General features: G+C 36.3%; 1 protein-coding gene across 1 annotated transcript in view; it reads left to right on the forward strand.

Annotated features, from left to right (window-relative positions):
* The window catches only part of PDE10A (phosphodiesterase 10A), a 580174-nt gene that overhangs the window by 398627 nt on the left and 158474 nt on the right, over positions 1–23073 (forward strand). The window contains 1 exon segment of the mRNA XM_060167479.1: positions 5993–6121. Coding sequence (XP_060023462.1) covers positions 5993–6121 — 129 coding nt within the window.

Here is a 23073-nt window from a genome sequence, read left to right on the forward strand (position 1 = left end):
CCTACAGGAGAATGCTACTGAACCAACTCATTGTGAAAACTGGTAAATAAAGTGGAACAAATTTATCCTGTCTTATCTCAATGAACTAACCAAATACTAGATGAGGTGAAGTTTCTCTTTGTATTATTTCAGCTAGTACATGGAAAAGGCATTACAGAATTAGGAAACCACCATTTTCAAGGCATAATGAATCAATAGCTCGTAGATCATCAGTGCTGCTAATGTCACAAAGAGAGACAGCCAGATGGTGTCAACCTTTTGACAGAAGAATACAATGCCGCTTATAAAAATTGACTACTCACCTGCGTGTTGAACCTCAATCTGCTGAGGTCTCTAGATCTAATTTCAGTTTTCAGGAAATGCAGAGGGAAGATGAACATGCTAAACAACACAACAGGGGTACGGTCAGAAAACTCCAAACTCTAGAAAACCATAGAACAAAAGTTCTGTTTTCTTCAGTAATAAATATATGGGGAAAACAAAAAAGATAGAGGGGGAACCTATAGGATAAAGAAACCTATGAAAATACTGAACAACTATAACTGCAGCATGTAGACCTACCAGGGTCGAGGTTTATGCAAACAACCTGGTCAAAAAATATCTAGAAAAATGGTACAGGTGACCCTATTTGCAGGGCAGGAATAGAGAGGCAGGCATAGAGAATGGATGTGTGGATGTGGGGCAGGGAAGAGAGGGTGGGATGAACTGGTAGATTGGGATTGACATATGTGCACTGCCATGTATAAAACAGATAGCTAGGGGGAACCTGCTGTATAGCACGGGGAGCTCAGCTCGGTGCTCTGTGGTGACCTAGATGGGTGGGATGCGGGGGAGGGGTGAGAGGGACCTACAGGAGGGAGGGGATGTATACAGCTGATTCACTTCGTTATGCAACAGAAACTAACACAACATTGTAAAGCAACTATACCCCAATTAAAAAAATACATTGAGAATTAGAAACTCAAACACTTGGATATTTGATGGTTTTAAAAATGATTATTAATTTGTCTTTATATGTGATAATAGCATCTTATAATCTGTATGCAGGCAAACTATTGCATAGATGAGAGAATGTAGTTCATTAGTGGAAATGAAGTATTTTTAAATATATTGGTTCAAATGTTCATGTTACCTTGGAATAGACATTAGTATCTATCTGTGTGATTCACTGTGTGGATTATTGGTGGCAAAGTTTTAATCACTGGATGCTAGTGTGTGCTAATGACAGCTGTGGTCTGAGCCCACTGCTTTCATTGGGTTTGTTTCAAAGAAACACTAACCAAGTCTTTTATGGACATAAACAAAATGTACAGGCCATGAGAAGCTATGGAAACATTAAACCAAAGTCAGACAAAAACAAAAGAAGAATGATTTCATCATCCATACACCTGCCGTTTTCCAGGAGTGTGGATAATTATTTCAGTGTCTTCTATTCTGGGTTGGTCCTGTGTTGGCCCAAAGGTCCTTTGCAAAATTGCATGTTAATAGGAAGTAAAAATGGATAAAATATTAGAAAAAAGTGCTTTTGTTGGCTAAGAAAGTTGAGCATACTTTAAACGATAAAACGAAAAATGGACATTTTAGAAAGTTTGGAGTTTCAATGCTAAAGAAATGAAAAGTTACAAACCTGTGATTTGATTCTGTGGAAAATCCAAGAATTGGCTTTCATACAGGTGAAAAATGACTTTTTGGTACTATCGATACTAGTAAATGTACTCAGCAAAAATGCTGTATGTGGATTCGCTCATTGAATTATTGTGACACTGTGAGATAGATATTATTGTTCTCATTCCTATTCAAATCCCATTCCCATACAAATAAGAAGCCAGGCTGAGAGAGTTTAGGTGCTTTGGCCAGGCTCAGGCCCAGGTGAATAGGTGAAATGAGGAAACTAACTTTTGCTTTTTATCACTTTTAATCACCAAGACATAATGACTCCCCCTGCCATTCTCATGTTGAAGGCGGTAGTTATTTTCATGAAATGTGAATGGTAACTTGGGGAGAAAAATTGTAATTAGGTATTTTGAGACATTTGAGATATCAAGCTATGTAATAACATTTGCACTCTAAAAGGATTTTACAACCAAAATGGTCTATTTTCCATCCCATTCTCTCCTACGTACTTAAATCCAGGATTTGATTAATTTCTTTAGAAGTTTACTTAGACATCACAGCTCATTTATGACTCAATTGATCTTTAAAAAATATTTTGGGTAATTTATACAAAATAAGTGTCACGGAGTGGGGAGTAATGCTGCACCTTCTTGAGGGCAGAGTATCTGCATAAATTATTTGGAATTCTTCTGTGTGGAAGATTTGTCTACTCTCCTCTGTTTGTTCATTTATTTATTCAGTCATTTATTTATATCAGTATGAACTCATGGATTCTCTTAGTCCATTCAGGCTGCTATAACAGAATACCACAGACTGGGTGGCTTACAAACAACAGAAATCTGTTTTTCACAGTTCTGGAGGCTGGGAAGTCCAAGGCCATGGTGCACCTTGGTTGAGTGAGGACCCTCTTCTGAATCACAGAGTTTCTATGTTCCCGCATGGTGGAAAGGGGCTTGGGATCTCTTCGGATCCACTTCTATAAGGCACTAATGCCATTCATGAGGGTTCCACCCTTTGCCTCTCACACCTGGCAACCAGTGATCTTTTTACTATCTTTTTCTGTAATTTTGCCTTTTCCAGAATGTTGCATCATTAGAATTATACAACATGCAGCCTTTTCAGACTAGCTTTTTGTACTTGGTAATATGCATTTAAGGCTAATCCATGTCTTTTCATGGCTTGCTAGCTCATTTCTCCTCGTTGCTAAATAATATTTAATTATATGGTTATGGCACAACTGATGTATCCAACTTGCCTTCTTTAAACCTTTTTAATTTTTTTAAATTTTATTTATTTAAAAAATGTTATTGGGGTATAGTTGATTTACAATGTTGTGTTGGTTTCTGTTGTACAGCAAAGTGAATCAGTTATACATACACATATATCCATTCTTTTTTAGGTTCTTTTCCCATACAGGTCATTACAGAGTATTGAGTAGAGTTCCCTGTGCTCTACAGCAGGTTCTTATTAGTTATCTATTTTCTGTATAGTAGTATAGTGTGTATATGTCAATCCCAGTCTCTCAATTTATGCCTCCCCCCCTTCCCCCCCGGTAACCACTTTTGCAGGACATCTTAGGTATTTCCAATTTTGGTCGATTATGCGTAAAGCTGCTCTAAACTTTCACATGCAGGTTTTGTGTGGGTTAATCAGTTGGGTAAATACTTGGTAGTGTGACTGCTGGGTCATATGGTAAGATTATATTTAGCTTGGTAAGAGACTGCCAGTCTTCCAAAGTGACCACCATTTTGCATTCGTACCAGCACTGAAGGAGAATTTTTGTTACTCCTCATTCTTGCTGAAACTGATAGTAGGTTTTTTGGATTTTAACCATTCTCATAGGTATGTAGTGGAATCTCATTTTTGTTTAACTTCAACTCGCAAATGATCATCTTTGCATATTCTTATTTGCCATATCTATAGCTCCTTTTGCAAAGTGTCTATTCAGCTCTGACTCATTTTTAATTGTGTTTTTTTCTTGTTGAGTTTTTGTTGTTTTTTTTTTGCGGTACGCGGGCCTCTCGCTGCTGTGGCCTCTCCCGCTGCGGAGCACAGGCTCCGGACGCGCAGGCTCAGCGGCCATGGCTCACGGGCCCAGCCACTCCGCGGCATGTGGGATCTTCCCAGACCGGGGCATGAACCCGCGTCCCCTGTATCGGCAGGCGGACTCTCGACCACTGCGCCACCAGGGAAGCCCTCTTGTTGAGTTTTAAGCATTCTTTGTATATTTTAGATACGGTTCCTTTATCTGATATGTAATTTGGCAAATAGGACTTGTATAATATGCACTAAGATGAAATGAAATGACAGTGAGTCAATTATGCCTTTATATTTTCAGCCTGGGTTTCTGGAAAAAACGGAGAGTAATAGTAACAGAACACAGAAAGTTGAGAGTTAAAATCACTTTGGGAATAAGTGGGAAGGAGATGACTCATGTAGTTTTGAGTCAAGATGGAGCTTGAGGTGATGGAAGAATTTCCAAACTAGAGATTAAAAATATAATAAGATTTTGCTGTCATCATCATAGATTATTGTAGAGAAAGCAGAAGTAAAGAGCAAATAGAAGTTAGGATAAGAACCATATTGTGTCACAAAAGTGATAGAAGGAAGTTTTAAGAAGGAATCAAACGTTGAATATGTACCACTATGACGGACATAATGAAAGTCTGAAAATTGCTTTGTCTTCTTGAGGTCAAGTCAGCTGTCAGCTTACTTCTATATTCTGTGCCTTTTGTATCTGGGGACCCGAACTTGCTTTGTCAAGAGAGCTCTCTCTCTTACTTTAATGAGTCTCTTATCTTGAGCACCTTGTAGAATTTCTCAAATTGAACTTTACGTCACTGAGGCTCTTTTGCAGGGTGAACGTGGGCTGGATCTTGTTTTTTTTTTTTTTTTTTTATCTAATACAACTACATAATTATATATATATTATATATATGAGAGATCTGTATATCTATATAGTTTAAATTGATTTTTTAAACACTGAATTCATTGAAATAAATCAGTTGCCTTCTCAATAATACCAGTCTGTTGTAGAATCACAGTTGTGGCTTTAGTCCCCAGCAGAATTAATTAATATGTATAAATTCTGTGCCTTATCTGTGCTAGAAACATGCAGCCTATTCCCTGAAGTCATAAAGATATACTTGCGTTTTCTCTTTTCTGCATCTAAAAGTACAACTTTCCATTGTCTTTTTCACCTAACCATCCTTAAGGATGGTAATTTATTGAATAATTCACAGAGAGTGTACAGTAGTACAAATAATTACAGTCACTGAGTAATAATTATTGATAGCCTATTTGTGATTTTGAGTTGTTTAGTGAAATGGCATACCAACATGAAGCATCAATTTGAAAACATGTAATTTTATATTTTTTTAAGTGAAGATATGTGAAAGTTCTTTGCTTGAAAATTCTGTGTATATTCAGCCGTTATTATTAGACTATGAAAATTATTTCAGTGAAACTGACTACATATATTGAATATCAATGAAAAAATGTCGAGTATTTTGAACTGAACATTAGTTTTATCATTGGATTTAGTGACCCTGAGAAAAAGGAGAATTTGTGTTGTAAACAGTAAAAGATAAGAACTTATTCATTAAGCATGTTTTTTAGCACCTAAATTGTACCAGTGCTTTATTCTCCCATTTGATACTGTTGCTAGAGCTTCACTTACCTTAAGTCTTAAATCTATGACAATTACTTACAAAAAAGTGGAAGTACTTTGCAAGGCTTAACCGAACAGCAGTGGAATACAGCATCAGTTCAGATATGACACTGAAATTTACTGTTGCAAAACAGCTGTGTAACATGATGCAATATCTATAGTTTAAAATTGCTAAAGTTCTAACTTTACTCTTTTCCCCCTACTTTTTCATAGTGGTAAAATATAAATAACACACAATTTGCCATTTTAACCATATCAAGGATATAATCCAATGGCACTAATTATACTCACTATGTGTGCAACCATCACTCCTGTCTACTTCTCAAACTTTGTCTTTACCCAAAGCAGAAATTCTGTACCCGTTAAGCAAATAATTCCTCATTCTCCTGTCCCTCGGCCCCTGGATGCCCCTAGTCTACTTTGTCTCTATGAATTTACCTGTTCCAGATATTTCATATAAGTGGAATCATATAATGTTTGCCCTTTGTGTCTAGCTTATTTTATTTACTATATCATTCTTAAGGTTCCTCCATGTTGTAACAGAACTTCATTCCTTCTTATGGATGAATAATAGTCCATTGTATGTATATACATCTTTTAAAAATATTTCTATGCTAAATCAATCTGCATAAATGTCATTTTTCTATATCTTTGATGTAAATGAAGGTTTCGTATTGATTAATTTTATTCTTTTCAATTCTTTTACAGGTTTGACAGATGAAAAAGTGAAGGCATATCTTTCTCTTCACCCCCAGGTATTAGATGAATTTGTATCTGAAAGTGTTAGTGCAGAGACTGTAGAAAAATGGCTGAAGAGGAAAAACAACAAACCAGAAGGTAAGATCTCATTCAGATTGAATGTGGATCATTTTCTATTTTATAGTGACAAAAAAGGTATTTAATACATGCTAGAAAGTAAAATATTGGTAGTTTAATTCTGTAAGAATTTTATTCTGTTTAAAAAGATAACTTAAAATAAGTTAGAATGAGGGGAAACAAATACAAAAGGATGATCTTTAAGAAAATGCCTGGCAAAGAATTGAAAATTTATTTAGATATGACCACATTGAAAAATGCAAAAGTCAATATTAGATTTGATTTTATTTAATGGTTATTATTGATTATAAAAATATTCTTTATATATTTCAAAAATAGAGTTATATTATTATATTTTGCAAAATGAATTATTCAAACAATTTTTGTATGTGCACAGTAGGAAAAGAACTCTTTTTTTTTTTTTTTTTTGTGGTACGCGGGCCTCTCACTATTGTGGCCTCTCCCGTTGCGGAGCACAGGCGCCGGACGCGCAGGCTCAGCGGCCATGGCTCACGGGCCCAGCCGCTCCGCGGCATGTGGGATCTTCCCAGACCGGGGCACGAACCCGCGTCCCCTGCATCGGCAGGCGGACTCTCAACCACTGCGCCACCAGGGAAGCCCGGAAAAGAACTCTTGACTTGCATTAGACATTTTATTTACACTCATAAACTTAAGATGTGGTTATATTTATGGAAAAAAGAAAGGTGGACTCAAAAGGAATGTGAAATCAAATAAATTTCCCCCCAAATTGAATCTATGTTAATATATTGGATTTGGTTATTCTGGTATAATTTTAATTTTGGATTTAAATGAATTTATATTTGGCCAGTCATGACTTCTCATTTCTATGAATGTTGCTTTTATAGTGGAAATTAAAATTTATATATGATTCTAACTACATGGAGAAGTTTTATATTAAAAAAACCAAAATATTTACTATTTTTCTGGAAATTTTTTTTGTGTAAAAAAATGCTACATTTAAAGTTCAAAAATGACCATTATTAAAATATTATGCTGTAAGACCTATGCTAATAGTGTGCTGCCTAGAGCTGATTTTCCTCACTCTACATATGAAAGTTTCTATAATTTTCTTACATAATTTTTATAATAAAAAAGAGGTGGATGTTTTTAAAAAGAGAGTTTTTGGTATTGAAACACAAAGTTGTTTTTAAAGTGTCCATGGGTAGGTGTGAATGTGTATGCATGTATGTGTGGATTGAGAGGGAGGGAAAAAGGGAGAGAGGGAGAGAGAGAGAGAGAGAGAGAGAGAGAGAGAGAAATATACCTAAATCAGAGACGCATATTCTTTTCAAAAGGATCACGGCATTAATAGTAAGAACAAAGCTTGACATGGCATGTTTCATCTATTACAAACCTTACACATTTCGAAACAGTTCTAGATGTCTGAAACTTTCAAAAGTGTGACCGAGTTGTACTTAAGGCAACCTGCTATATAATGGCGGACAGTAATATAATGCAAACATATATGCTGCCAACATTGTTAATCAACTACACTCCCATATAAAATGAAAAGTTAAAACTATATATTATGTCTCTGATATATGAAATTGAGCGTAGGTCTTAGAAAATGAAAAGAATTGCATGCTGTTTTAGTGTTACAGTGATAGTTAACTTTTAAAGTTTTATAAATATTTGAATGTCATTCCACATCTCCCGAATCTGTTTTCTATATTAGTTAACCAAATAATACTTTAAACCTCTTAATACATATACTCAAGAGTTAAATGATTATTAAGAATAGCAATGTGTAACTGAAACAATACTCAGTTATGCTGGAAGAAAAACTTGTCCTTATAAGGAGATGATTTTGACAGTGACCCTGTGCCGGGCTAGAGACTGTTGATGCCACCGAGAATGTGAATGAATCGTCCACTCGGGGCTCACTGTCTAGTGGTGGGGAAAGGCATAGAAGTAACCACAGCACAGAATGCATCAGAAGTAAAAAAGGATGCAAGCAGTTTGCAGTGGAAGGGCATTGAAAGGAATCTTTAATTCTACTGCTGCGGTCCAGTAAGACCCTTTTTACCTCCTCTTCCAAGGAGTTTATCACAAAAATGTATCTCATTACATCTGCTTTATATCCTGTGAGATTCTGTAGCGTGGCCCCTGCAGACAGCTTAAAGGCAAGGTTTAGCACTAAACTTGTGTGAGTAGCATGGAAAAAGCATTGCCCAGTCTTCTTTGCGATGTAGAAAGCCAGTTAAATATGTTTATTTCATTTATATAGTCGTGGATTAAAGTAGTGGTTCTTTGAACCATCTTCTTTCTTTTCCCTCACCCCGCCCTTCTCATTATTATCCCTTCATTGAAAATGTCTTGAGGAAGAAAATTTTTGTCAGGAGGATTTTTTTTTTTTTTTGCCGTACACGGGCCTGTCACTGTTGTGGCCTCTCCCGTTGCGGAGCACAGGCTCCGGACGGGACGCGCAGGCTCAGCGGCCATGGCCCACGGGCGCAGCTGCTCCACGGCATGTGGGAGCTTCCCGGACCGGGGCACGAACCCGTGTCCCCTGCATCGGCAGGCGGACTCTCAACCACTGCGCCACCAGGGAAGCCCAGGGTCAGGAGGATTTTTAGGGAGTGTTTCTATTTCCAATGTGTGGACCCAGGAACAGAAAGTGTGACAGCTAGAAGGTCTTGGAGAATATTTTGTTGAAAATGAGAAAAGCCCATCCAAATACTTTCATTTTGTGTCAGTTTAGTCAAAGAAAATGAAGTAAGGAAAACTGCCGGAATAAGTAATTTGCACAACACTTTGTACATTATAAGTACTCAATAAATATTTATTTAATTTATTTTTTTAAACACTGATAAACCAGCCTCGAATGGAAATGATCTACATTATGGGAACAGAAAAGCATGTAAAGGCATATTCTGCTTAGAGAAAGATCCTATATGAAAATTCAAATTTTTAAACAAATGAATAAAGGGGTGATTATTTAAATTACAAAAATTATATTTGCCTTTAAAATGGTCAGCTTTCAGACTGCTTGCACGTGTTTCTTAATGATGACTGTGCTATCCAAAAAGCTAGTTTTTCTTCAATCATTTAGCATTTTATTCAGCACCTACTGTTTGCTTGGTGCTCAGAAGGCAAAACTTAAAAAATAGAGAACGCATGACATTTTATTTAAACTATGGTAATATTTATAACGGACTAATATTGTGTGACCATAGAGCAGTTGTAATTTTCAAGACAGCTCACATATATTGACCCTTTACATCTGGTTGAATTAATGAAGGTTAAGTAAGCTCATGTTCATTTGGCAGATGTTGGAACTGTGCAAGGGAAGCTAAAGGGTCACTAACGGTCCAGCGTTTATCACAAGACTGTGTCTCATTACATCTGCTTTATATTCAGTGAGATTCTGTAGCAGAGCCCCTGCAGACTGTTTAAAGGCAAGGGTTAGCACTAAACTTATGTGAGTGGCATGGAAAAAGCATTGCCCAGTCTCTCACGTGCACCTGTAAATGTCAAGTAATTAACAGTGAAAATGTTAGTGCTGTCAGCTGCCTTCAATGTTTACAAGAATGGTTTCTTTTTTTACCCAAAGAATATAGTTACATTTTTTCACCTCTCCATGATTCTGGAGATGGGATTTAATTTTCATTCAAATAAAACTGTTAGATATTTCATACTGAGAATTAGTGGGATTTAATTTATGCCCTCCAAACCTATTATATACAACCTAATATGTGGATTAAGTAGCATTTGCCCTACTTGGTATCTAACATACAGTTTCTATGCTAGTGTATATAATGTAGCAGGATATTAAGTTAACAGAGCATGAATTTGCCAAAGCATACAATGTTAGAAGACTTCAGTTAGTAAGACTAATCAGTGATGTGTTAACTATTAGGACATACCAGGAATAAGAAAAAACACATAATTGAAATAGTTTACTTGGTACTTCATTTGGGGCACTTTCTCTCTTTTCCTTAAAATTACGTTGTCTCAAATGGTGAAATTACATTTTCACATAGAACTTTCGTATTCTTTTTCATAATGGAAAACAGAAAATGTGTTGAGTGTTGCATGCCTTAATCTAAATTACAAATAAACGTGAGTTCACCATCTGGTAACTAGAAGGGGGATAAAGTTAATATTAATTCATTTGTAAAGAGTTACTTGATGTATTTCGTTAATTCTGTTAATTCTACATATTACTGTTAAAGGTGTATCTTTAATATATTCTGTTTGAGAGTGTTTGGGCTCCTTAGCAATCCAATCAAGTTGATTGGGATTTTGATAATTTCAAAAGATTAAGTCAGGGCTTCCCTGGTGGCGCAGTGGTTGAGAGTCCGCCTGCTGATGCAGAGGACACGGGTTCGTGCCCCGGTCTGGGAGGATCCCACATGCCATGGAGCAACTAGGCCCGTGAGCCATGGCTGCTGAGCCTGCGAGTCCAGAGCCTGTGCTCCGCAACGGGAGAGGCCACAGCAGTGAGAGGCCCGCGCACCGCAAAAAAAAAAAAAAAAAGATTAAGTCAGATCATCACAAATATTTTTAGTGATTATGAAACTAATTCAAATAAATTTAATAGCTTTGTTATAGACTAGATTGATTTCTGAAGCAATTTTTATATTATCTGTAAAGATCCTATCGGTGGTAGCTATTATTCTTTCATTCAACATTGTTACTACATTTCCTAAATAAAAATTTTGTTTGCAAGGGATTCTAACTAATGAAAATGTTATGAGCTAATGGAGTTTTGAAAATACTTTGTTTTTGTTTCTTTTTATAAAAATTGTATTTGTTAATTGCACATATTATAGATAAAGATGTGTAATAGAAGTCATTGCATCTATTTAATATAATTTTTTCGGCATTTAAAATTTTGTTTCATATAACGCAGATTTTTAAAAATAAAATAAAAAGCCTGTGAAAGATAAGTGATATAACCATTTCTGTGTGTGTGTGTGTGTGTGTGTGTGTTTTAATCTACCCCTTAAAAACTTCCTGAAGATTTAACATTGGTCTGGATTATTTGACCAAAGGTTGAATAATCATTTTTAGAAACATTCATTTGAGTGGTGAGTTGTAGCTGGAATGTGACCAGGTACTACTCATTTCTCTAGCTACTTATTCAGCATGCCAGTTGACAAAGATCTGTGTAGTACCTACTATGGGAGTGTAGTTGGAAAACAAGGAATATAAATTTGATTCCCTCAAGGTCACTTTCTGATAGAGGAAAACAGATAATAAACACATAAGTTAAGAATAAGATTTATTTCAGTATTTGTTGACTCTGTATATTTGAAATCATCTAGCATAAGGTCTAGCAAATAGAAATTTTTAGAATTAGATTTGTTTGAGATTTTAAAATCCACATTGTTTGCTTTTGGATAGACAGAGCCTAAGTTTTATATTAAGCATGTGTGCCTGTCCATCTGTCCTGTCCTGGGCTCTTTGTAAGTCACAGGAGCACTACTTCTCTGTTTACTGCCCTTAAGGGACTCATAATCTTGTGGTGTGGAAAGAAGATATGAAACTATGAGAGTATAGCAACTGAGGGTGTATAATCAAGTGTTAAATTGTGTGGTATAGTTTATCAAGGCAACACTTGTGAGAATTGGGGTCATTAAGAGGTATGAAAATTGAGAAGGCTTTTTGTAGGAATTGGGTTTTGATTTAGGCAACTTGTTCCCCAGATCACCGCCAGCATCACTTGGGAACTAGTTAGGAATGCCATAGGTTGGGTCTTAGCCCAGACCTCCTGAATCAGAAACTCCTGTGGTTGGACCAGCCATCTGTGATTTAACAAGTGCCCACCATGGTCTCTGGCCCCAGCCCTGGCCCCGGCCACAGCCCCCATCCCCGGCCCCCGGCCCCGGTAATTCTGATGCAAGCTAACACTTGAGAACCACAGCCTTGGGCACTGGGGTGGGGGCCTGTGGAGGAGTAAGTGTGGTGCTGCTGGGGAGCAACAGGAGAAAAGGCAGGGCTGCAGGACTTGCTGGGATTTCCTTCTGGGAGAGGCTGAAGAGGGAGGATTTGTCACAAAATTCTGGGTAGAAGCAAGTTGATAGAAAGCAGTAGGGTGGTCGAAAGCAAGTTGGCTAAAACAGCTCAAATAGAAGTTTGGTTAAAGAGAATACGTTCAGTCACTCTTCTTTTCTTTTTAGAAAAGTTTCTGGATTTTTGTTTGTTTGTTTGTTTGCTTTTGTAGTGCTGGCAGTTTTGATATGCTGTGGAGTCACTTGGTACAGATTTTACATCTGGAAAATATTTTTTCTTATTCTAAGAATGGGAGAAGTTGCTGTTAAAATTTTTGTCTTTCTACTCTCATTTTATTTTAGCTATTTATTCATGTCCTGCATTGACTGTAATAGGAAAAGCAGAAACAATGTAAAAATCCAAAATAGGTGTTTAACTGATAGCTTTGCTAAAGTACGGTGAGTTGCAGAGCTACGTATATTATCACATTTTTGCAAGATAATAATCACACATAAATGCATAGACAAAGGGCTAGTAAAATATATGTCATTGTGGTTGTTTTGGAGGATTTATAGGTGTGTTTATATCCTTATATGTGTTGCTGTTATAATAAGAAATAATTAGAAGAAATATTAAAAGAAAGTTTTTAGAGTTTTTCTTTTATGGAGGGTTTTGCCCCAAATTTCAGTACTTCTAATTCAGTTTAAACCAGTTATCCACTGCTTGTTTGGCTACTTTTCTGTTGCAAGGGATAATAAACATTTATTCTATATTTACTAATCCCTTTATTATTGGCTTTTCCTCCCCCTCCCCCATGTGTTATCTTTGCTGACATGGATTATCGCACAGGAAGTTGGTGGCTGAAATGGGGTCTAGCAAAGCACACAGCTTAGTTTTTTCCCAGAGTCATCATTTTGGGTTTACAAATTATTTTACTCAAATTTACCAAATATCTTCTGTATGTTTAGCCTTTGCTAATAAGCATCAGACATGAATTCAGTTGTAATGGAATTTGCTGTCTAAAGGGGGCAAAAAATATTAAGTAATTTGACCATAATTATTTATATCAGTTATATAAGTTTTTTCCTTGTGATGAGAACTTTTAGGATCTACTCTCTTAGCAGCTTTCAAATACCATGCAGCCGTGGTAACTCTAGTCATCATGCTGTACGTTGAATCCTCAGTATTTACTTATCACATAACTTGAAGTTTGTACCTTTTGATCACTTTCACTCAATCTCCTCATCCTAAATCAGTTTACAAAGTGTTAAGGTTGAAAGCTTTTTCTTGAAGGTCAGGCACAAGACAAGCTTGTCCACTCTCACCACTTCTATTCAACATGGTACTGGAAGTCCTGGACAGAACAATAAGGCAAGAAAAAGATATAAAAAGCATCAGAATTGGAAAGGAGGATGTAAAAGGGTCTCTATTTGCAGATTACATGATTTTATATAGAGAAAATACTAAAGACACTGCCAAAAAGTTGTTAGATCTAATCAGCTAATTCAGGAAAATTGAAGAACACAAAAATCAGTAGTGTTTCTATACACTAACAATGTATTATTTGAAAAAGAATAAAACAATCTCATTTACAATAGCATCAAAAACAATAAAATTCTTAGGAATACATTTCACCAAGGAGGTGAAATACCTCTACTCTGCAAGACACTGATGAAAGAAATCAAAGAAGACACAAATAAATTGAAAGGTGTACTGTGTTCGTGGATTGGAAGAATTAATATTGTTAAAATGTCCATACTACCCAAAACCATCTGTAGATTTAACGCAATCCCTATCAAGATCCAGCGGCAATTTTTTTATAAAAGTAGAAAAAAAAATCCTAAAATTTACATGAAACCATAGAAGACCCTAAATAGCCAAAGAATACTGAGAAAGAACAAAGTGGTAGGTATCACACTTTATGATTTCAAGGTATAGTACTTAAAACAGTATGGTGCTATATGAAAAAAGACAAATAGATCAATGGAATAGAATCAAGAGCCCAGAAATACACCCAAACATATGTCAACTAATACTTGACCATGGAGCCAAGAATACTAAAAGGAGAAAAGACAGTCTTCAGTAAATGGTGCTGGGAAGATTGAATTTTCACATGTAGAAGAATGAAACTTAGGCCCCTATCTTATACCATTCACAAAGATTAACATAAAATGGATCAAAGACTTAAATGTAAGACCTGAAACCATGAAACTCCTAGACAACAACAAAGGAAAAATAGCTTCTTGACATTGGTGTTGGCAATGATGTTTTAGATATGACATCTCCAAACACAAGCAGCAAAAACAAAACTAAGCAAGTGAGACTACATGGAGCTAAAAGCTTCTGCACAACAAAAGAAACAATGAATAAAATGAAAAGCCATCCTATATAGAATGGGGAAAAATTTGCAAACAATCTCATAAGAAATTAATACATCAAAATAAGTAAGGAACCCATTCAATTCAATAGCAACAACAGTAAAAGAAAAAAAAATAATCCAATTTAAAAATGGGCAAAGAACCTGAATAGACATTTTTCCAAAAGAGATAATGGGAATAGCCAACAGGTACATGAAAAGATGTTCAACTTCTGGAATCATTAGGGAAATGCAAATCAAAACCACTTCACCCCTGTTAGAGTGGCCATCATCAAAAACACAAGAGCTTTGGGACTTCCTGGTGGTCCAGTGATTAAGACTTCATGCTTCCACTGCGGGGGCATGGGTTCGATACCTGGCCAGGGAACTAAGATCCCACATGCCACGTGGTGTGGGCGAAAAAAAAAAGACCAAGAGCTAACAAATACTGGCAAGGATGTGGAGAAAAGGGTATCCTAGTGCACTGTTGGTAGGAGTCCAAATTGGTCCAGTCACTGTGGAAAACAGTATGGAGTTCCTTAAAAAAATAAAAATACTATTATCATAGGGTCCAGCAATTGCACTCTTGGGAATATATCTGAAGGAAATGAAAACACTCTGTCAAAGAGATATCTGCACCCCAATGTTTTCCTGCAGCATTATTTACAATAGCCAAGACATGGAAGCAACCTAAGTGTCCACTGATGAAAAAATAAAGAAGTTGTGGTATATATATTACAACGGAATATTATTCAGTTATTTAAAAAAAGGGGAAATCCTGCCACTTGTGACAACATGGATGGACTTTGAGGGTATTTTGCTAAGTCAGAGAAAGACAAATGCTGTAAGATCTCACTTTTTTTTAACGTTGAATCAAAAAAAAAATAACTGAAAAGGAGACCAGATTTGTGGTTACTAGAGGTTGGGGGTGGGGTGATGGGAGGGGGGATTTGGATGAAGGTGGTTAAAAGGCACACATTTCCAATTATAAGATAATTAATACTAGGAATGTAATGTAAAACATGATGACTATAGTTAACCCTGGTATGTGATACACCAGCTGTTAAGAGAGTAGACTGTAATGTAAGAGTTCTCATCACAAGGAAAAATTTTTTTTCTTTTTTTCTTTTTTAAAATTTGTATCTATATAAGATGATGGATAGAAACTAAACTTACTGTGGTAACCATTTCACAATATATGTAAGTCAAATCTTTATGCTGTATACCCTGAACTTGTATAGTGCTGTATGTCAATTATATCTCGGTAAAACTAGAAAAAAATCTTTTAAAAATGTGCTAAAAAGGAAGGTTGGTGTTTAAGCTCAGGCCTGAAGGATGAATTTGCTATTTTTTTGGCTGCACTGGGTCTTCGTTGCTGCGTGCGGGCTTTCTCTAGTTGCGGCGAGCGGGGGCTACTCTTCGTTGCAGTGCGCGGCCTTCTCGTTGCAGTGGCTTCTCTTGTTGCGGAGCACGGGCTCTAGGCACGTGGACTTCAGTAGTTGTGGCACGTGGGCTTCAGTAGTTGTGGCTCGCGGCTCTAGAACGCAGGCTCAGTAGTTGCGGCACAGGGGCTTAGTTGCTCCGCGGCACGTGGGAATCTTCCCGGACCAGGGCTCGAACCCGTGTCACCTGCATTGGCAGGCAGATTCTTAACCACTGTGCCACCAGGGAAGTCCAGAATTTGCAATTCTATTAGAGGAGAGGGAGAAAGAGTTGGAGGACTCCAAAGGTGGAAGGGGTTTTGTTGGAGAATTGTGGAGGAGGAGGATGCGGATGTGAGCAGAGAATGATCCTACAAGACTGTTCAGGTCATATTTAAGGGCTTTGGATTTTATCTTGAGAGTAACATGAAGGTATCAAAAGATTTGAAGGAAGTCTGATAAGACATATTTTGAATGGATTTTCACAATCTATAATATCTTGTTTGGTATGAAAAAAAATCAATGCAGTGAAGTTTCAGCCTCTGGTCAGTTGTCATCTTCCCAGAACTCATCAGCACATCTGTCTGATGGTTTGTTGTGTCAGTATCAGTTGATAACTTACTTGCAGATATCTTAATGCAGTAGCTCAGTATTTTGAAATGGAAGCCAAAAGTGTGTATCTCTAACGTTTATGAAATATCAAGGAATAAAGTTTTGCTGGGAACTTTTTATAGAACCTGTATGACTAATATTTTCAAGTGGAGTAAATAAATGTTCACGTTGGTTTTGGCACGATTTAAAACCTAATGGTAAAACATTGAATGTATTTGGGGAAAAGTGAACATTGAGTGAACAAGATTCAGGAAGAGAGAAAGCACTCATTTCTTTAATCTGTATAAATCACGAAACATTATCAAGAATGACTCATAAAGCACAGAACATTGAGAAGAGACACAACAAAACAAGAATGGTTCTCAAACTTCCAAAACAACTGAACAGAAAATGATAAAAATGATGAAAGGAATGATTTATCTTGGAGTAATTTTATAAACAAATGTAATCAACAAATGAACCATTAATACTAGGGATGTTTTAGAAATTAATCTCAGACTAAGGATTTTAAAAGTCAAGGGTCCTTAGAGTAATCAGAGTTGAAACTCCTTATTTTGGAATTTATGTGATGTTCTTCACTTAAAGAGTTTACCTAAAATAGATATAAACAAGCATATTTATTTTCCTAATTATATATGTATGAGATTTATTTGAGATGGACTTATTAGTAATATTTCTCACAGCCTTGAAATTTTTTTTAGACATCAATGGAGGCACTCAGATTTCAGTGTGGCTTATAATGGTCCTTATACTGTAGTGCCTATTCAGCTTTCTATACATTCTTTTACTGTGGGGCTAAGAAAATTAAGTTCTAGACTGAGTCCTATTAGAACTTTCTTCATAAATTTTTTATATGAAAGTATAATACAAAGAAACTTAAAATGTGTTAATTTATTGGCAATTTCTAAGATACGTGACTTCAGTTCTTTTTCTGTGTTTGATACTCTGAGGAGGAAATTAGAAGTGACTTTAGAAGCAAAATACTTTTTCTGATATTTTTTCACATAAAAAGACTTATGCATTCCCCATACACATTTAAAAATGGAACATGTAGCATATATTTAAATTATTTTTGTTTTAAGAGTTGCAAATCCATTTCTTAGAACAGTATCCCGTTATGCAGAATTCTTGCTCTAAATATTCATTGAAGGAAGGAATTCACTTAAGTTAAATATGGACATGCAAAGTTTCAGTAAAACTGGGGATTACCAATATAAATCAATCAAAGCTTTATGAAATGAAATTAATGCCTGGCTAGTAAACACTTATAGAAAGAATGAATAAGTGAATGTAGTGAAGCCCATAAGATTACAGAAATTCCCTATACTGTTTTGTAAAAAGAAAATTTTAAAAACTGGTTTTTATGTTATTAAGGAAAAACAACAATAACAATACTCTAACAGGAAAGAGCAGGTATAGGAGATGCTCCTATGGATAAAAAATATATATATTAACTTACTCAAATAGTAAAAACAAGCAGAGATCTCAGTAAAGTTATAAATTGTGTAAAAAATGATTTTTTTCAAATGATAATGGCAAATAATAATGTGGTACTTATTTGCCAACTACTATTTTAAGTGCTTTAGATAAATTAATTCAGCTAATCCTTACAACAATATTATGAGGAGGATATTATCACCATCTCCAACTTACAGATGAGGAAACTGAAATAGATCTGTAAAGCATCAGAGCTAGGATATGAACACAAGTATTGAAAGCAGGGCCTGGGGCTTCCCTGGTGGCACAGTGGTTAAGAATCCACCTGCCAGTGCAGGGGACATGGGTTCAATCCCTGGTCTGGGAAGATCCCACCTGCCACGGAGCAACTGAGCCCGTGCACCACAACTACTGAGACTGCACTCTAGAGTCCGCGAGCCCCAACTACTGAAGCCCGCGTGCCCCAACTACTGAAGCCCGCGTGTCACAACTACTGATGTTCACGCACCTAGAGCCCATGCTCTGCAACAAGAGAAGTCACCACAATGAGAAGCCCGCGCATTGCAAAGAAGAGTAGCCCCCGCTCACTGCAACTAGAGGAAGCCTGAGTGCAGCAACGCAGCCATAAATAAATAAATAAATTTATAAAAAAAAGAAAGAAAGAAAGCAGGGCTTGGAAGATATATTTATACACCTATGTGCATCATAACATGATTAGCAATGGCCAATGGTGGAAGCAGCCCTAGTGTCCATTGATGGATGAGTGGATAAGCAAAATGTGGTCTATCCATACAGTGGAATATCATTCAGCCTTAAAAAGGAAGGGAATTCTGACACATGCTACAACATAGATGAACCTTGAGGACATGATCCCATCACAAAAGGACAAATACTGTGTGTTTCTACTAATACGAGGCACCCAGAGTAGACAGCTTCTTAGAGACAGAAAGTAGAATGGTGGTTGCCAGGGGCTGGGGGAGGGAGGGATGGGGAATCAGTGTTTAACGGGTACAGAGTTTCAGCTTTGCAAGATGAAAAAGTTCTGGAGATTGATTGCACAATAACGTAAATATAGTAAACACCACTGAACTGCATGCTTGGAAGTGGTTAAAATGGTAAATTTTATGTTGTGTATTTTATCAAAAAGTTTTTACTTAAAAATTTTAAAAAAATTCCAATCAACTATCACATCATTTAGGAAGCCTTTGGGGGACACTCCCAGGTTGATTTAGATGGGCCAATTGCTTCCCATGGCACCCCGGCTTGCTCTCCTGGCTCTGGGATACTGTGCATAGGAGTAAGTCCATGGTTTGTGAGGCTTGAGAGAGAGACCCTCTTGAAGAAAATTTGGTATAAAAGCAAGTATTTCTTTTCTTTTTTTAATTTTAATTTTATTGGAGTATAGTTGATTTACAATGTAGTGTTAGTTTCAGGTGTATATCAAAGTGATTCAGTTATGCATATACATATATTCATTCTTTTTTAGATTCTTTTCCCATATAGGTTATCACAGAATATTGAGTAGAATTCCCTATGCTATACAGTAGGTCCTTGTTAGTTATCTACTTTATATATAGTAGTGTGTATATGTTAATCCCAAACTCCTGATTTATCCCTCCCCATTCCATGTTTCCCCTTTTGTAACCATTAGTTTGTTTCTGATATCTGTAAGTCTGTTTCTGTTTTGTAAATACGTTTATTTGTATCATTTTAAAAAATTAGATTCCACATATTCATATGATATTTTTCTTTGTCTGACTTACTTCACTTACTATGGTAATCTCTAGGTTCATCCGAAAGTGAATATTTCTTTGGATTGGGAAAATAAATGACCTTAAATTAAGAATTTTTAAAAGCTGAAAAATCTATGAACATTACACAAATCCAGAAAATTAACGTAATACTGTATTAACTTTAGTTATTTCCACTTTTGAGGAATTGTGAATAATATTAATGCAATTTTAAATAACTCCCTAGAAGAACAGTTTCATGGGAAATGCTGGGTCATGTTGCTTTCACTGGAGTGTTTTTATTTGTTGACTTATGTTTTGGTCTTTCTGATGAGAGTTTAATCTTATCTCTTGGATAGGGATCTTTGAGTCTTCTGAGTCCATTTAAGGCATCGTAAGATGTGTTTAGATGTGTAAAAAATATCATCTGTTTCATACTTATCCTACTTAGCTTCGATTTCTTAGAGATTTATTTTATTTACTAGGTTTCTAATTGTAAGAAGGAATCATTTGGTGGCAGAACTTTCCAGGATTGGCTAAGCCTCTAATCTCTTATGCAATGTTTGACATAATGGGCAATATTAAATGTTCACTTAATGAATAAGAGATTGAATAAGTGAATGAATAATTCACAAGCACTCTAATGTATACAATGAAATTCGTTTTGATTCATGGTAAGATAGTGATATAAGGTTATTATCTTAGCTCATATATTAAAAATCAGCATTTTGTATTACTTTGAACTGGAATCTTTAGAGTAATTTATATATTGCTTACCACAGAAAATGAGTCACTTGTTAGTGCCCAAGGACACATTGTCTAAAGGTAGCTGTTATTTTATTCTACTATGTCCTTGTAGTTGTCGAACATGGTAAAAAGGGAATAATTATATATGCAATTCAAAGCGAAATATGATATTTATGATTATTTTAAATATTTTTCAATTGCTGTTTTCCTTTAATGATTTAATTTGGATACATGATAGAGGGGAAGGGTGTGACCAATTTATTCTAAAGCCCCAGAAGCTCTCATAGGTCTCATGTTAACCTCACTTTTCCATTCATTAATGAAAAATTACTTTTGGAAATGTAAAAGTTGCTTATAATTTGTTCTTGCTTTTTTTTTTTTTTTTTTTTTTTTTTGCGGTACGCGGGCCTCTCACTGTTGTGGCCTCTCCCGTTGCGGAGCACAGGCTCCGGACGCGCAGGCTCAGCGGCCATGGCTCACGGGCCCAGCCGCTCCGTGGTATGTGGGATCCTCCCGGACCGGGGCACGAACCCGTGTCCCCTGCATCGGCAGGCGGACTCTCAACCACTGCGCCACCAGGGAAGCCCTGTTCTTGCATTCTTAACATGCAAAGTGGTGTCAGACTACTAAGTGCTTTTATACTGTCATCAGAAATAGTGCCAGCAAGTAAGGTTTCATGTGTGATGTGGTAGTAGAAGGTTCTTTGGATCAATAAAAACAGGTGAGGGACAGCCTGTTTTGGATGTGTGTAGATCTTTGGGAATAATGTAACTCAATAAAGCAATCATTAATTTGACAGTTTAGGAGTTTTATATTTTTGAATATCAGGGTTAGAATAGGGAAGCAGTATGGTGGTTATAGGTAATTACAGTCAGAAAATATAATTAAAATTGCAGTATTCAGACAGTTTGCTGTAATTCTGCTGTTTCTCTGGACTGTTTGTAACATTAGAATGATCCTATATTTACCTTCTGATTCTTACTATGCTTTCATGCTTCCTGAGACAGTAAATTGAGTTGTAAAAAGTTAATTTGACTGAACGTATACATCTGTGATGCTGTTGGGAGTATATTTTAAAAAGAAAACCTAATAGGGATACCATCACTTGGTTGTTAACTCTATAACTTATTTCTGGAGAAGTTCGAGAATTAACTTAATTTCAATATTATTGTAATTACACTGTAATTATACTCTTATTTCTTGGTAATAGCACACAGGTAGACTCAGTTTCACATACAAAAATACTAATCTGTTACTTCCTGACTGCCACTCCAGCATGGTGGGCTTCCATAAGTATTTGTCGCACCACCTGCAGGAGGTGTAGCTTAGGTTAGCTATCAATTTATACAGTTACGTGGTTATTGTATTCGTTATCCACTCATTTATTTGTTCACTCATATATTTACTACATGCTGGTCAAAGCGGTTCTAACTAAATCAAGTGATTCGGTGTATGATTAGGCCGTCTGGTCTGCCAGCCCAACAATGTTAGATGAAAAGTTGGAGAATATTACCTTTTGTAATTTATTGTCATTTAAAATATATTTATCCTTTCCTTATTTTCTTAGCAAAAAAAAAAAAAACAACACACAGGCGGGTTCTCCTCATTCTAGTAGATGTTCTACTGCAACCAAATTTTGGAAATGCATATTTGTTAATGAAATTAAATTTGTTTCACTTTTAAAGTCAAGTGCTGAAATTAATTTCATAATATTTTCCTCTCTTTTTGATAGATGCAGTTGAGGTTCTGTTACATTTAATTATCAAATAAGATTTAAATCCTGGGATATATTTATTTAACATAGGTTAAATTAGCTTTGCCCAAGAAGAACCTGATTTCTACTACCAGATAATTAAAAAAACTGGAAACAATAGTTTCCATAAGTTTAGAAGGGTGGCTTAAACTGATGTTGAGGATTCCCATTTCATTGTGTTTGACTTTATGTACACAAGTACTTCATGACTTAATGGACATGTAATTCCTTCATAGCAAACTTAATGGACATGTAATTACTTTGTAGCAACAGATGTGCTGGGCCTATTTTAACAGGAATTTTTAACTTGAAAGCATCTGTTTAATCCTAACTTTAGAAATAGGGAGAATTTTGAAGATGAGAGGAATACGGGTAGAGCACAATTTTGGGGGGGCAGTGCATATTGGGAGTCCAGTTATGGACATGTTAAGTTTGAGATGTTTATTAGACATAAAAATATAGGGTCAGATAGGCAGTTGGATATTTGAGTCTGAAATTCAGAGTACGCTTAGGGCTGAAGAAATGAATTTGAAATCATGAGCATATAGACAGCATTTAGAGCCACGAGACTATATGAGTAAGTGTAAACAGAGGTTCAAGGACTAGGCGCCCTGTAGAATTTCAACATAGGAGTTTGAGGAAAAGGATCTAGCAAGGGAAACAGAAGGGAAGTAAGTGTTCAGTGAGCTAGGAAGACAACTGAGAGAGTATGGTGTCCTGGGAGCCAACGGCAGAAAACCTATGGGATGGAGTGAACAGCCGTGTCAGACGCTGCTGGTGAATCAAGTGAGATGAGGATGAAGAAATGATCGTTTACTATAGCAATGAGGAAGTATTAGTGATTTGGCTAAGCGCGGTTTTGGTGGAGTGGTACAGTTGATTGGGGTGGGATTAAGAGAGAGTGGGAGGAGAGGGCTTGGAGGTGAAGTGTATATACAAGTCTTTTTTTTTTTAACATC

Source organism: Lagenorhynchus albirostris, chromosome 12, assembly GCF_949774975.1.
Source record: "Lagenorhynchus albirostris chromosome 12, mLagAlb1.1, whole genome shotgun sequence".
NCBI classification, from domain to species: Eukaryota; Metazoa; Chordata; class Mammalia; order Artiodactyla; family Delphinidae; genus Lagenorhynchus; species Lagenorhynchus albirostris.